Source organism: Drosophila bipectinata, chromosome 2R, assembly GCF_030179905.1.
Source record: "Drosophila bipectinata strain 14024-0381.07 chromosome 2R, DbipHiC1v2, whole genome shotgun sequence".
Classification (NCBI taxonomy): domain Eukaryota; kingdom Metazoa; phylum Arthropoda; class Insecta; order Diptera; family Drosophilidae; genus Drosophila; species Drosophila bipectinata.
In genome coordinates this window covers 20,865,498-20,879,605 of record NC_091737.1, presented here as the reverse complement: position 1 = coordinate 20,879,605, position 14,108 = coordinate 20,865,498, and the positions used below count along the sequence as shown (strand labels likewise).

Below are 14,108 nucleotides of genomic sequence, written 5' to 3'. Positions count from 1 at the left end.
TCAAGAAGGAACAGGAAGGGGGACAGACAGAGAGAGCGAGACGCAGGACGAAATCCAAATGCATTCGGCAGCTGCACATCTGTCGGGTTGAGTCAGGAGGCGGAGGGGACACGCTGCTGAGTGAGAGAGAAAACGAACTGCTAGCTCTCCCAATTCTGGCACACGACAGGACGAGCGCATTCGGAAGTTCTGTCGGCTGTGTTCCATTTCCACGATGTTCCAACCTTTGGCAGTTGTTAGCGTGAAAGGGTAGTTGTTGTTTTGGCAGCGTACGGTTCGGACATTCCGGATACATCGCTTTATCGTCTCTACCAAAAAATAGGCGCCAATATTCGCTGAAATACCAAACAATCGCGCCGATTGATTTGCTAATCGCGACAGTGTTTCCTATTGAGATACTCTTTTAAAAGACACCTCCAGCTAACAAACTCTAGTCATCAGTGCCAAGACTCGGGAGCCACCTAGAGAAAATCAAGCGATCGCGGTGACAGGAAGAGCCGGCTGTTCCCGTCAGTCTGTGCCTTCCTTCATCCCCTCGTGGCCGCCGTCGGGCGCCGCCAGCACAGCTACAAACTACAAGCTACACGAGCCACGAACGGCAAGATACAAAAATTCAAACTATCAGATACACCACCACCAGGTGTTCGTGAGCGAACGAGCGAGCGGGCAATTCTTCTGGTTCTTTTCTGTTTTGCTGCCATCGTTCGCATTCAAAATCGCGTAAAAGATTTCCTTTCATTTAAATCTAAAAAAAAAACATTGCCCAACAGCTGTCATCCCAAATGCCGGTCGCGTAACTTTGTGAAAAGAAAAGAAAATTCTGCATAGAAAAAGTAAAATCATATAGGTGTTTCTCCTGCCATTCGGGTATTTCAGATAAAATTTGACAAAATGTCTGCAATTAGCAGCCGCAATCAGAAAATGGAACAACAGGTAAGAAATTCCTAATGACAGATGATATAAAATCCGATTTTATTAAAAGAAAGAGTATATTAATAAAGCGGAATTCAGTAAAAATATTTAAAAGCAACCGAATTTGGGGCGAATCATCATCTGAACGAATTTTAGGGGCTGCCTCTCGAATGAATTCCATTTAAGGTACCGGGTATCGTCTGTTGGAATAGTGGTTATCGGACTCGCATAGTCAAGATATTGTCCATTTAGATTACTTGAAGTGTAAAAATAAATAAGTAAAAACCATATGTTTTTAATATTTAATTTACCTGTTTAAGCAATCATCATACCACCAAGCGCCAATGTGGTATTGAGCACAATTCTGATAAATCTGGTTATCATTGTCGCGGTCAAAAGTTGAGAACTTTTTTCCTTTGTGGTAGGTCAGCGAGTCGCCAGCGTTGCCTGAGTAACTTCCCAGGACCTTTAGGGCGAAGTCTTCGGACTCATCGCCTATCGTGAACTCGTCGTATTTGGCAAACTTCTTCTCACCCTTGAAGTTTTCCATATGAATGTACAACTCAAACGGCTGCGATTTTGTTAGCCAGTTAAGCTTCTCCAGGCCAATAAAGAAGTCCCCGCCCAGGCTTCCAAATCCAGACTTGTAATCATTCCAATCCCGGTAGAAACTGACCAATCCATCCCGACGTCTCTGAATCACCGTCCAGCCAAGACCGACCAGCTCGCAGTCACAGAGAACTGGAAACGGAGCATGTCCCGGGACTTTCACCAAAAGCGTCGTATTGTGGTTTATATATTTTTGAAGGCAGGATGTGGGGTAGGACTTATCATCGGCTGTGTCAACACTATCTTTTATCTTCTGAAGCTCCTCCCGACGACTCTCCAAGCTGCCAGTTTGGGTTATATACCATAAGTACTTTATTTGTTCTTATCAGTCACTTAATTACTTACTCAGCCAATAGTTTATCAACACTTGAAACCAGATCCACTGCACTATTAAATGACTAATGATTGGAGTTAAAATATAAATTAGAAGGTATAAATTAGAAGATACTAGAAGGTATCTTGGATCTATAAGCTTACCTCTTGAAGCTGCAGGGATGAATCGATCTCTGATGTCCCCCTACATACACAGAGGAAGAATGCCACGAGGGCTATTGAGAGACTTGAGGATTTCATTCTTGCTTGTGTTTACTGATCGCCAGACTTTTGCAAACTGCTTGAACCGCAAAATCAATTTCAGCTTATATTTCCTAAGACCTCATCATCATAATCTTATCAGTTTGAAAGTCTCTCATTCAATACTATGTACATAAATATGTATATAATAGCTTATCACTGTTGAAGCCTCTCTATTTCAGGGGAACCCTATTTTCTATTTAATTCTGTCTGACCTGTTGATAAGAAATTCATTGCACAATTAAACTTGTATAATATAAATATATATTTATCAGCTTGAGTTGAAAAATTTATTCACCAAAAAATATTAAATCGGTTTATTATTTATTTAAAAAATGTTCATAAGTAATGATTCATAGCTCAAGCCCATTATAATTTTTAATAATGACTTAAAAGCATTGAAGCTAGCATATTTAAAAGCAACCGAATTTGGGGCGAATCATCATCTGAACGAATTTTAGGGGCTGCCTCTCAAATGTATTCCATTTAAGGTACCGGGTATTGTCCGTTGGAATAGTGGTTATCGGACTCGCAAAGTCTAGATATTGTCCATTTAGATTACTTGAAGTGTAAAAATAAATTAGTAAAAACCATATGTTATTAATATTTAATTTACCTCTGTAAGCAACCATCATACCACCAAGCGCCAATGTGGTATTGAGCACAATTTTCATCTTTCTGGCTATCATTGTCGCGGTCAAAGGTTGAGAACTTTTGTCCTTTGTGGTAGGTCAGCGAGTCGCCAGCGGTGCCTGAGTAACTTCCCAGGACCTTTAGGGCGAAGTCTTCGGACTCATCGCCTATCGTGAACTCGTCGTATTTGGCAAACTTCTTCACACCCTTGAAGTTTTCCATATGAATGTACAACTCAAACGGCTGCGATTTTGTTAGCCAGTTAAGCTTCTCCAGGCCAATAAAGAAGTCGCCGCCCAGGCTTCCAAATCCAGACTTGTAATCATTCCAATCCCGGTAGAAACTGACCAATCCATCCCGACGTCTCTGAATCACCGTCCAGCCAAGACCGACCAGCTCGCAGTCACAGAGAACTGGAAACGGAGCATGTCCCGGGACTTTCACCAAAAGCGTCGTATTGTGGTTTATATATTTTTGAAGGCAGGATGTGGGGTAGGACTTATCATCGGCTGTGTCAACACTATCCTTTATCTTCTGAAGCTCCTCCCGACGACTCTCCAAGCTGCCAGTTTGGGTTATATACCATAAGAACTTCGCTTGTGCTTATCAGTCACTTGATTACTTACTCAGCCAATAGTTTATCAACTATTGAAACCAAATCCACTGCACAATTAAATGACTAATGATTGGCGTGAAAATATAAATTTAATGAAAAGTATTTTTGATCTATAAGCTTACTTCTTGAAGCTGCAGGGGTGTTTCGATCTCTGATGTCCCCCTACATACACAGAGGAAGAATGCCACGAGGGCTATTGAGAGACTTGATTGTTTCATTTTTTTTTATCCAAACCGAGGGAAGATCTCTTGCTTGTCTTTACTTATCGCCTGACTTTTGCAAACTGCTTGAACCGCAAAATCAATTTCAGCTTATATTACCTATGAGGTCATCATCATAATCTTATCAGTTTGAAAGTCTCTCATTCAATACTATGTACATAAATATGTATATTATAGCTTATCACTGTTGAAGCCTCTCTATCTCAGGGGAAACCCCATTTTCAATTTGATTCTGTCTGACCAGTTGATATGAAATGCATTGCACAATTGAACTTGTCTCATAAAAATACATATAAAATACATAAAAATAAAATATATAAATTTATTATTTTAAAAATGTTCATAAGTTATGAATCATAGCTCAAGCCGATTCTAACTTTTTAAAAAGCATTGAAGCTAGCATATTTAAAAGCAACCAAATTTGGGGCGAATCATCATCTGAACGAATTTTAGGGGCTGCTTCTCAAATGAATCCCATTTCATGTATCGGCTGTTGTCGGTAGGTATAGTGGTGATCGGGCTCGAATAGTCTAAATATTGGCCATTCAAATTACTTGAAATGTAAAAATAAATAGGTAAAAAAGCAATACATTATCTAAATTAATTTACCTCTGTAAGCAACCGTTGTACCACCAAGCGCCAGTGTGGTATTGAGCACAATTCTGATAAATCAGGTTATCATTGTCGCGGTCAAAAGTTGAGAACTTGTGTCCCTTGTGGTAGGAGAGCGAGTCGCCGGCGGTGCCTGTGTAACTTCCCAGGAACTTTAAGGCGAATCCTTCGGACTCATCGCCAATAACAAGCTCGTCATATTGGGCAAACTTTGTTATACCCTTGAAGTTTTCCATATGAATGTATAACTCAAAGGGATGTAATTTTGTTAGCAAATTCAGCTTCTCCAGGCCAATAAAAAAGTCGCCGCCCAGGCTTCCGAATCCGTTCTTATAATCGTTCCAATCCCGGTAGAAGTTGACCAATCCATCCCGACGTCTCTGAATCACCGTCCAGCCAAGACCGACCAGCTCGCAGTCACAGAGAACTGGAAACGGAGCATGTCCCGGGACTTTGACCATAAGCGTCGTATTGTGCTTTATATTTTTATGAAGGCAAGACGTGGGATAGAAATCATAATCGACTAGGACAACGCTATCTCTCTTCTTTTGAAGGTTCTCTAGTCTAGTTTTCAAGCTAAAAGTAAACATAGGTCACTTAATGTACATCACATAGTGTAATTCACTTATTATTACTTACTCAGCCAAATTTTTATCAATGCTTAAAACTTCATCCTCCTCGCTACTTATTTTCTATTGATAAGCAATATACATTTACTACAAATTATTTTGAATCTATAAACTTACCTCTTGAAGCTGAAATGATCCTTCCTCTGATTTTCCCCTGCAAATATAGAGGAAGAATGCCACAAAGCCAACCAGCAGACTTGGGAATTTCATTTTTTTAAGTATTCCGGGGGAGATCTATGGCCTTGTGTTTGTCGTCTGATTTTCCCAAAGTGCTTGTACTGCAGATTCTGTTCCAGCTTATATTTACGAGCTTAAGAGCTTATCTTTCTAAATTAATCTCACAAATGGTATGTTTTTATAAAGTAATTTCCAAATGTTTCATAACGTGATTGCAATTCCTGGAAATATTCGCTCGAGAAATTAAAAAATGTTCTCTTTAGCTAATTTTAGCTGCGGCTGAAGGCAGTATATAATAATTTCTTCGCCTTAAGAACACTATGTTTGAAGTACATATTTATACGAAATCAAGACACAATATCTCAGTACACTGTTGTTTAAGTAGGTGACGAACAGCATGCCTGATAATATGCATCAAATATGAGAACAATAAAACTTAAAAAAACAGAATAAAAAAGTTTTTTAGTAATGAGTCAATCTACTAATCATAACAGGTAGTAATTAAAAAAAATGTTAAATTTTAAATCTATTTTTCCTCTCAGCATTCGTGATTCTTCGTAAAATATTCTTTAAAATGCTGTTTCGATTTGGATAAAAACAAGTATCCGAAGGCCAAAGTATCCTTAACGTTAAATAATGTTATATTTTTTTCAACGAAATATTTTGTTATTTTAGGCAGATTTGCGAAGAATTTTCAACAAAGGTAAAAAAGCCAAAACTTCTTTAAAGAAAAACAAACTGGAAAGTTCCTTTCCCCCGAACCCTGCAGCCATTCGAAATGGTTCCTTTTTGGCCGCAAATCTGACCACTTCAGGCCCAAACTAGGTGCCAGCCTAAACGCCTTTTCCAAGGGTTTTGTTATGCCCATTGCCTCGTGCCACCTGGGCGTCGGTTGCCCGGGAAACGGCGTCCAAATAAATCGAAACTTAACCTCTAAAGCCTCGGGTAGTGCAGTGGTTGCCGCCGGATAGGGTTGTCATTGGCCCTAATTATGTTGGGGGTTGGAATCCCACCATCCTTGCACCCATATCCTTCCGTGTATATGCCGCATATAAATCGAATTCGTCGATTTCGGAATACAGTTGGCAAGTATTGGAGCTCTGTTTCCTTCGAGACGATTCGATTTTGTGACTTAATGGCTTATAAAACATGCAGAAGCTTTTCACAGCTCGCTGAGGCTTTTTAATGGCAGGACATCATGAAAACATAATTTCAAGCAATTTCAATTCCAAATGCAATTGAAACACAACAACCCAATAAATAATCAAGCAATACCGATCCTAAAGTTACAACAACTTGGGAGATATTTAATACCAAAAAGAAATTCATTTTATACAGAAAATGCAAAAGGACATACATAAGTGGGAAGGGATTTCGGTGCAAACTCTCGAGAAAATCATTGGGGGCTATTCCTTCAAGTTAAAATAAACAAAAATTTATTTCTGTTATAAAAACAGAATGAAGGCAACAAAATAAATGGAGCAGAGGAGTCCAAATAGCTCTCGGCATAAATCAACCAGAAGATATATGGCCGTCAACTCATAAAGTGGCCGCTAAATATACACAAAGGATTAATAAAGTCTTTGGCTTGGACAGTGGCCGGAACCCGTTCTTGTTGGTGTCCACTGTAACTACACTCAAAATAAAATTTACCCTTAAATTTAGAAATTCGCCATAAAACTTAATTGTTTCTAAATACAAGAAAAAATTTCTAGTTTCTAGAAAAAATTTTCTGAAAACAAGAAAAATTTCTTAAATCAAAGAAGTTTTTCTCAAATATAGAAATAGTCGCCATAAACTGAAATCGCCCTAAAATCAAGAAAACTTTTCTATAATTAAGGCAAATTATGACTTATTTTCAGGAAATATTTTCTTAATAATAGAAAGGCTCACCATAAAATTTACTAACCCTAAAAAATAGAAAACTGTTTCTACAATATAGAAATCCTTTTCTTAAAAAGATACTAACCCTAAAAAATAGAAAACTGTTTCTACAATATAGAAATTCCTTTCTAAAAAAGATACTAACCCTACAAAATAGAAAACTGTTTCTATAATATAGAAATTCCTTTCTAAAAATGCACAGTGTTACCCTTTAATTTAGGTAACCCTAGAAAATATAAATATTTTTTTTAATATATAATTTTTTTTATATTTTATCTCTGTCCGTGGTCGGCACCCAATACATTGATATGATTTTAACGCATTAGTATTAGTATAGCAGAAAGTAGGCTCTGAGCATGACGCGTCATGACGTTTCACACACTTATACTGTGTGTGTGGCAGAGCACGGGCAGATAAATGCATACTGATCTATATTATATTTTATGTATAAAGTTTTAACATGTTAAATTCAAAAAATCATGTTAAGAAATAATGTAACGATATTTAAACTATCTCTAAGATGTTGACATTACAAGTTTATTAAAAAGTTTATTTAAAAAGTGCTAATTGATTCCTTGCTGAAAAAGATAAACTGAGAAGCCTTTTCTTTTTTTTCGCTGGTAAGTTACTAAAAACGTTACTAATTTCATAAGAAATTTAATTTAATTACTAATTAAATTAATCTAGAGCTAATTGTGGAAAGACATGATAGATCTTAACATCGGAAAAAAGCCAGAAGGTCTGCTGCATATGGCAAAATTTATCATTTGAAGGCTAAGGAGAAAAAGTTATCAACTGGTAAATTACGCCCCACTTCAAAGGTTAAAAATAATTTCCCAAATACATTTTCAGGTAATATGGCTGATGTTCAATAGTGAAGAGGTGAAGCTTAGCCTTGCAAACGCAAAATTTGATCTTACTTTTGAGTGGCGCAAAAGTTTCTTTTTCTAGGACGATACAAGTGTAGCTACACTTAGCTTAGGAGGAATTGCCCATTCTTAAGTAGAATTGTGAAGACAAATTGGTAATATTTTTTATACATTAATTTTGTTTTATTTAATGCATTTATTGAATTAATTCTTAGATTGTGGCAATTTTTTCTCTCATTTCGTTAAAAGGAAGTCCAGAGTTTTATCTTAATAAAACATTCCCTCAACAAAGCGAAGGTAATAATTACACTACCTTAAAAGATGTTTTAAAACATTCACGATTAAATAGTATATTAATATATTAATTGTATTAATTGTATATCGCAATATTAATTGACGTTATTTTCCACAGATAAAAAGGACGCAAATGATTCACGCTATTCTAGTCCCCACCAAAAGGGGAAAACATGGTGCTACTGGAAATTTATAAGTCAAGTATACAATTCAAGATTCGAGGGTCAAATTTATTATATACCATAAATAAAGTGTTATGTGAAAGTAAGAACTGAAGAGAGCTATCAAAGAAAACAAATGTAAATGTAAAAATAATGTAAAAATATGTAAATGTATGATGTAATATGTAATGTAAAATGTAGAAATAAAATTTCTAGAATTTAGAAAAGGTCACCTTTAATTTAAGAAATATTTGTATATATTGTAGAAAGGTATCTTAATTTTAGGGCGCCTTGCCCTGGGGCTTAGAAAAAATCGCCATGAAATCAAGACATTTTTTCCTTAGTTTTAGAAAAGTTTTTTCTAAAACCTAGAAAAACAAACCCTTAATTTAAGAAATTTTTTTCTATTTTTTAGAAATTTTTTTCTTATTTTTAGGGAAATTGGCCTTAGATTTTAGAAAGGAAACGCCATTAATTTTAGAAAAATTTACCCTAAATTTAAGAATTTTTTTCTATTTTTTAGAAATTTTTTTCTTATTTTTAGGGCAATTTTCCTTATATTTTAGAAAGGAAATGCCATTAATTTTAGAAAAATTTACCCTAAATTTTATGGTGCGGTGCCGTTGAAGACAAAAATAGGGCGAATTTCTAAATCTTAGGGTTAATTTTTTTTTGAGTGTATGGGCAACCGTTAAAGCCAACACACACACACACTGGCAGGACACAAAGGACCCAGCCAGACAGACAGGCAACTAGAATTGTGAACAATAATAGAATTTAGTATTGTCTTCGTGTTTACTGTTGGCTCTGGAATTCCATTTGGCGACATGAAGAGCCTGAAAATCGATTTTATTCCCAGTCCAAAGGCGAATAAAATGTTTGTACTCTTCAACATGTAAGCATAATATACAAGAAATAAACTCCAGGTCCCAGGAATAAGCTCAAACTTTATTTCACACGAAAACCAAACCAAATACCACCCATCAGAACCGGATATGACGCACCGCTTTTTGGGTTAAGGTGGATGTCCTTATAAAGTATAATTTTGAATTTAAATCTCCGTAATTCATATTTTTATAAACTATGTGACATATCCCCTTATATTTTCAATTGTGGTTGTAATTTTAGGAACTTGGTTTAAAAGATTATCCTTGGGACATCTCTTCAGGTCCACCCCAAAAAGTGTGCTTTGCCTTTTCGGCTTCCTGGCTTTTACCTTTTGTTTCTAACCAGCAATTTGTGTGCTGTTGCTTCTAGTCCGAGGTTCTTGACCCAAAGCACAAAAGCCGGCTAAAAGGAAAATGAATTTTCACCAAACTTCTCGAATGTCAGCCATCAAAGTCGGAGAAGCCTCAATATTTAATGTGCCAGGCAGAGTATTAAATGTGCTTTCAGGCCTGTCATTACCAATTGATTGAGTGTTTTTTCTGAAAGCTTCTGAAATCAAATACCTTCGAAGGATAAAGAGCAAAGTTTAGCACAAATTCTTAAAAATGATGTGACAACAAGCAGTAAATATTTCATTCACATAGTTTTTTCTTTTGGTATTTAAACTACATAACTACCAAAGCCCTCTAATCCCTTATTTCACTGAAAAATAAAATAGTGTATTTAAGAGAGCTTAAAACTAAGAACCCAAAAAGCAATTCATTTTCAATTAGAGCTCACGAATTCTGACATCTGTACTAATAGCTGGAAATAAATTGTGGCATAAAAACCACTAGTCCCCAGCTCCATTTTCCGGTTCTTATTTCAGAGTTTTTATATCCATTATTCTGCCATAAACTTCAGTTGGCAGTTGGCTTCCAAATGGATCTAAATGGAGTCGGAGTCTCATGTTTCTCACTCGAATCACTTATCCAGGTACACTTTTTGAGGACATTGCCAAAAAGATTAGTATCAAGAGGCAGCAAACATATTCAGTGAGGATTTATTGTTATCAACTCTCCTGCAGGACCTGATTTCAATTGCAAAATCCATTAATTGCAATTTGCTGGCGTGTAGTGCTGAGGGCTACCAGATATCCTGCAACTTGATTCAATTTATCAGGCACACCGTCCCTCCAGCCACACCACTGGCAAAAGTTTTGCATACACCAAAGTCCGGAGACCGGGGAGCAGGAGATTCCCTGCATGTTTCAAATTAATTACATCCCGGGGAATGCTGGTGCGATGAGTGGTGCAAACTTTTCGTGCAGTTTTTCGCTACCTTGCCATGAAATTTGGTGAATAATTCACGGCCTAAACAAACTGTTTCCACACTGAAAATAAATAAAATATAATGGCCAAAGTTGGCACAATTCGGTTTTTCAAGTGCACTGAAAAATGGAGCAATTAAAGTGAAAAATCTTTAATCGCCTTTTGCATATCGGTGGGGCTTTGTGGTTGGACTGTCACACGTGTGGTTTGCTGTGGTTTGCTCTGGTTGCTGCAGCGGAAAGTGCAACCGACAGTTTGCAGAGCTCACATCACTGATTAAGTGGTTGGGTGGTTTCTCTTTTTGGGTCTCTAGACTCCAGCACTCCCAGAATATGGTTTTCACTTTCACAGCCACTCTGAGTCAGCATTCACGCGACCATTAGTCCTCATCCAAGGACTCTATTTGTATTCAGCAAAGGATTTCGGACCAATTAGGAGTTAAGACACGCTTCGGGCGAATGTTGTCACAGCTTCTAGCCAGGCCAAAAGCAATTTATCTCTTCATTCCAATTGTTTATTCGCCAGCCTGTTCAGATATTAATTTATTAATGAAAATTCTGTTTTGCAAACAACTGGGCGATTATTTGCACTTTTCTTTTGCAATTGGAAACTAATTAGGCCGGCTGCTGTTTGCCAAAATAATTTAATTGAAATCGTATATAGGTGGAAAAATAATACGGCTTTACGCGGTCAATTTGAAATTGGTTTCATGCCGCGAATGCTAATTGGGATATTATGGCAAGTGGCATATAAAACGATTGGCAAAATCTCATAATGGAATTTTGTGAAATGAAAATGCAAAGCGAATGCCGATCGATAACAGTTGGAGATAATGGCTGGGAAAGTGGCTTCTGAATCGAATTGCCAGTCCGCAGGATGCGTTAATACAATTGGCTTTTTATATATCTTTACTGCAGGAAGGGGAAACGATTTCCAACCTCCTCCTCCCTTACACAACTTACTTTGCTTTATTGCAAAATCATAACGTTCCCTGACCATCCTTGTGATGTCCTTCTCCAGCCAACAGTTGGTGTCCTTCCCATTTGCCATTCACTCGACTGAGATTTCCGCACTTTACTTAACTTTTACTGAGATATTTCTTTGCTTTTTTGCCCGGCTTTCAACGCTCGTCGCTCGTCACTTGAAATGAAAATGTCCGAAAGGACCTTAATAGTCAGATTATTCCTTGTTGCCAGATCTCACAAGTCGTCAGATTTATGACACTCTCTCCTCTTTAACTTGCCAAAGATTAAGACGTCTTCAAGCTCACCTAGGGCTGTGAGAAGTCGCTTTAATTTGAATTTAAATCAGGCGTTCAAGACCAGAAAAAGGCAAATCCAATTACTTGGATGTCGGCAATGCTGCAGAGTGTTTGCTTTGGTTGTGATGACTTCTGGAATATTTATGGCCATTTCGAATTTCATTCAGTACCGCCCTGTGGGAAATGGTTTCCTGCCCTTGGGTGATTCTGTGTGTCCTGTCAACAGCAAATATCTGTATTTATTTAATTTGATTTGAGTTTATTTTGCGAATTAATTGCCAAATGCAAATGTTTTGGCACGCTCGAGGGCCTGCTACTCGACGAACTCGTTGAACGGCCCTCGTCACGGTGAGAGCGAGGGTCCTTTCGCAGCATTTCGCCGTAAAGTGGACAGCCAGTGGAGTTGTTAGCTAATTAAATGTTCATCATACACCTCGATGGCCCTCAGCTCTCTCCACTAGCCCCTCCAAGGATGCCACTGTCTGTCCCTCATTAGAAATTTAATTAAAAGCAGTGTGGAAAATCATATAAAATTTCATTTTCCTTTTGGAGTAATTAAATTCTCTTTGCCGGTGTTTATTTTCCTCTGTGGATTATGGCTAGCACTAACTATAAACAGGAATTGAATGAAATTAAAACGTAGTTTATTGATTTTATATTTTGACTCGTTAAAGTGTTTATTTGAAAATAATTTTTGCCAGCATTTGTTTGCCTTGTTGTTGTGAACTCATTTTAAATATTTATTTGAATTGAACCATGAATTTCTAGTGAAAAATATTGTGACTTTTTAAATCGAGGCACTTTTTTGCTGAGCTCTCCACGGGCGGGTGGTCCTGCGAAATCAAGGCAGCAATAAAACATTTATTGCCCTCGACTTTTTGGCACTAGGACTGGCATTGTAAATAAAATACCACACAGCCCCGGGAACGAGCTTTGTAAATGGAAGCAAACTATTGGGAAAAAGAGGAAAATCATTCAGCAATTGCAGGATACACTTCCTGCCGCTCTCCCTGCGTCCTTTTTTCGCAGCCCTGTTGCTGTCTATTTTGGCGGCCGCTTATCCGCTGCATTTGGCTTTAAGCTCCTCTTAATTACACTTTCAGCGGCACTTGCCTTTCTCCGGAGATTTGAGCCGTACAATTCCGGACAAGCTGTCGACATCCGTAATGGGTTTTCCCTCCGGAGACTCCCCCGGCTGTTTAAATGATTCACGTTTTATAAATCCGAACAAAAAGAAATATATTTATGGAGTGTTGGAGCTTTCCGGTCACTAACTTTTGATTGCCCCTCGAAGTATGCAACAATTAACTCGCCTGAAGTCCTCCATCTGGCTGCGCCGCCCACTCTTTTCCTTTTTCGAGGCCTCTGGCCACGCCTCCCCTTTGGACGGTCATGCCAAGGATTTCTCATTTGTGGCTAGCGCCTGATTTTGATTGTTTTGGCACGAATCTACACCAGCCACGCCCCTTTCTGCCTGCCACCCACCGCGTTTCCAGCTAATTGCGGTTAACCTTAAAGCGGCTGAAACCGAGAACTTTGTGCCGGCTTGGCCAACTCTTTGGGCCACCTCTTCTGGCCACCCCTCTTGGCCCAAATTCCCCAGGCTAATTAGCGGCAGAGCCGTGGAACGGTTTGTTTTATTGTTTCCGCTGGGACGAAGTGCTGGAAAACTTGTCTTTTGATTAAATGAAAATATTTGATTGCAGGTAAGGATGATTAAAATAATAATAGTCACTCTAAAAAATATAAGCAACCAATTATTTAATCGGGACTGACAGTACTATTATATTCCCTATAAACATATGTTTTAGTTTATAACAAAAATGAATTTCTTTGAAATTGAAAACATTATCAAGGACCTCTGAACTTCTGAGTGACTAAGTTCGTGGAAAGTCGCCAAGGCAGGGCCTTAACTTTCACCTTAATTACACAAACCGCAATTGGGTGGCACTAAGCTAACAACTGGGTGTATGGCGGTGGTGAGTCCTTCAACTCATTGAAATTGGAACACCGTCTGTCAAACTAGAAAAATCGAAGGCTTCAACCCACATGTGTGTAGCGTCCAATGGAAAAACCAAAGGGAGTGGAAACTCGTACTCTTGGCCTTTTTTAGTTGGCGGGAAGGCCAAGCCATGTCCTCTGCCATTCATTTATTCAACCAACCAACCACCCATCCATTCATTTATTCATTTAGTCATCCATTCATGCATCCATCTGTTAGCTGGCCCATTGAAGCTTGTCAGCTTTCTGACTGGATTAGGTTTGGACTTGTTAGGATACGTTAAAGGAATTTCCTTGTCTTTAGTAACTTGGTTAAAGGACTTTAAGGTATATAACAAGTATATAAAATGGCGAGGGATTTTTGTTAAGAGAAAGAATATTATTTTGAAACTCTTGAATCGGTGAGCTCCTAGCCTAATCCCCTTGTTATTCCCCTTCAACTACGCCTCTGCCTGGGT

At 38.1% G+C, this 14,108-nt stretch overlaps 3 protein-coding genes and 1 long non-coding RNA gene across 4 annotated transcripts in view; 2 read left to right on the top strand and 2 right to left on the bottom strand.

The window, feature by feature from the left end:
- Positions 1-245: 245 nt before the first annotated feature.
- ktub (Tub domain-containing protein ktub) overlaps positions 246-14,108 on the top strand; it is a 29,687-nt gene continuing 15,824 nt past the window's right edge. Inside the window, exon 1 of the mRNA XM_070277984.1 lies at positions 246-933. Within this exon, the coding sequence (XP_070134085.1) occupies positions 892-933 (42 nt within the window). The 5' untranslated portion in view covers positions 246-891. The remainder of the gene's footprint in view (positions 934-14,108) is intronic.
- Positions 942-2,153, bottom strand: LOC108122456 (microfibril-associated glycoprotein 4-like). Its single transcript, XM_017237050.3, has 4 exons — positions 1,999-2,153; positions 1,867-1,919; positions 1,224-1,802; positions 942-1,168 (listed from the first exon to the last, which is right to left on the bottom strand). The coding sequence occupies exons 1-4, from the start codon at positions 2,092-2,094 to the stop codon at positions 1,021-1,023; spliced, it is 876 nt and encodes a 291-aa protein (XP_017092539.2). The 5' UTR covers positions 2,095-2,153; the 3' UTR covers positions 942-1,020.
- Positions 2,376-3,616, bottom strand: LOC108122457 (microfibril-associated glycoprotein 4-like). The gene is made up of 4 exons (XM_070278513.1): positions 3,466-3,616; positions 3,354-3,406; positions 2,711-3,289; positions 2,376-2,655 (listed from the first exon to the last, which is right to left on the bottom strand). The coding sequence occupies exons 1-4, from the start codon at positions 3,559-3,561 to the stop codon at positions 2,508-2,510; spliced, it is 876 nt and encodes a 291-aa protein (XP_070134614.1). The 5' UTR covers positions 3,562-3,616; the 3' UTR covers positions 2,376-2,507.
- Positions 6,620-8,410, top strand: LOC122321102 (uncharacterized). Its single transcript, XR_006245997.2, has 5 exons — positions 6,620-7,486; positions 7,554-7,664; positions 7,719-7,890; positions 7,951-8,032; positions 8,148-8,410. It is a non-coding gene; the product is annotated as an uncharacterized lncRNA (long non-coding RNA).

Excerpts from the sequence above, each read along its gene's own strand:
- LOC108122456 (XM_017237050.3), bottom strand. The coding sequence starts at position 2,094 with ATGAAATCCTCAAGTCTCTCAATAGCCCTCGTGGCATTCTTCCTCTGT. Across the intron at positions 1,920-1,998 it reads CATCCCTGCAGCTTCAAGAG|TCATTTAATAGTGCAGTGGA; the intron begins GTAAGCTTATAG and ends TCCAATCATTAG. Across the intron at positions 1,803-1,866 it reads GTTGATAAACTATTGGCTGA|CTTGGAGAGTCGTCGGGAGG; the intron begins GTAAGTAATTAA and ends CCAAACTGGCAG.
- LOC108122457 (XM_070278513.1), bottom strand. The coding sequence starts at position 3,561 with ATGAAACAATCAAGTCTCTCAATAGCCCTCGTGGCATTCTTCCTCTGT. Across the intron at positions 3,407-3,465 it reads CACCCCTGCAGCTTCAAGAA|TCATTTAATTGTGCAGTGGA; the intron begins GTAAGCTTATAG and ends GCCAATCATTAG. Across the intron at positions 3,290-3,353 it reads GTTGATAAACTATTGGCTGA|CTTGGAGAGTCGTCGGGAGG; the intron begins GTAAGTAATCAA and ends CCAAACTGGCAG.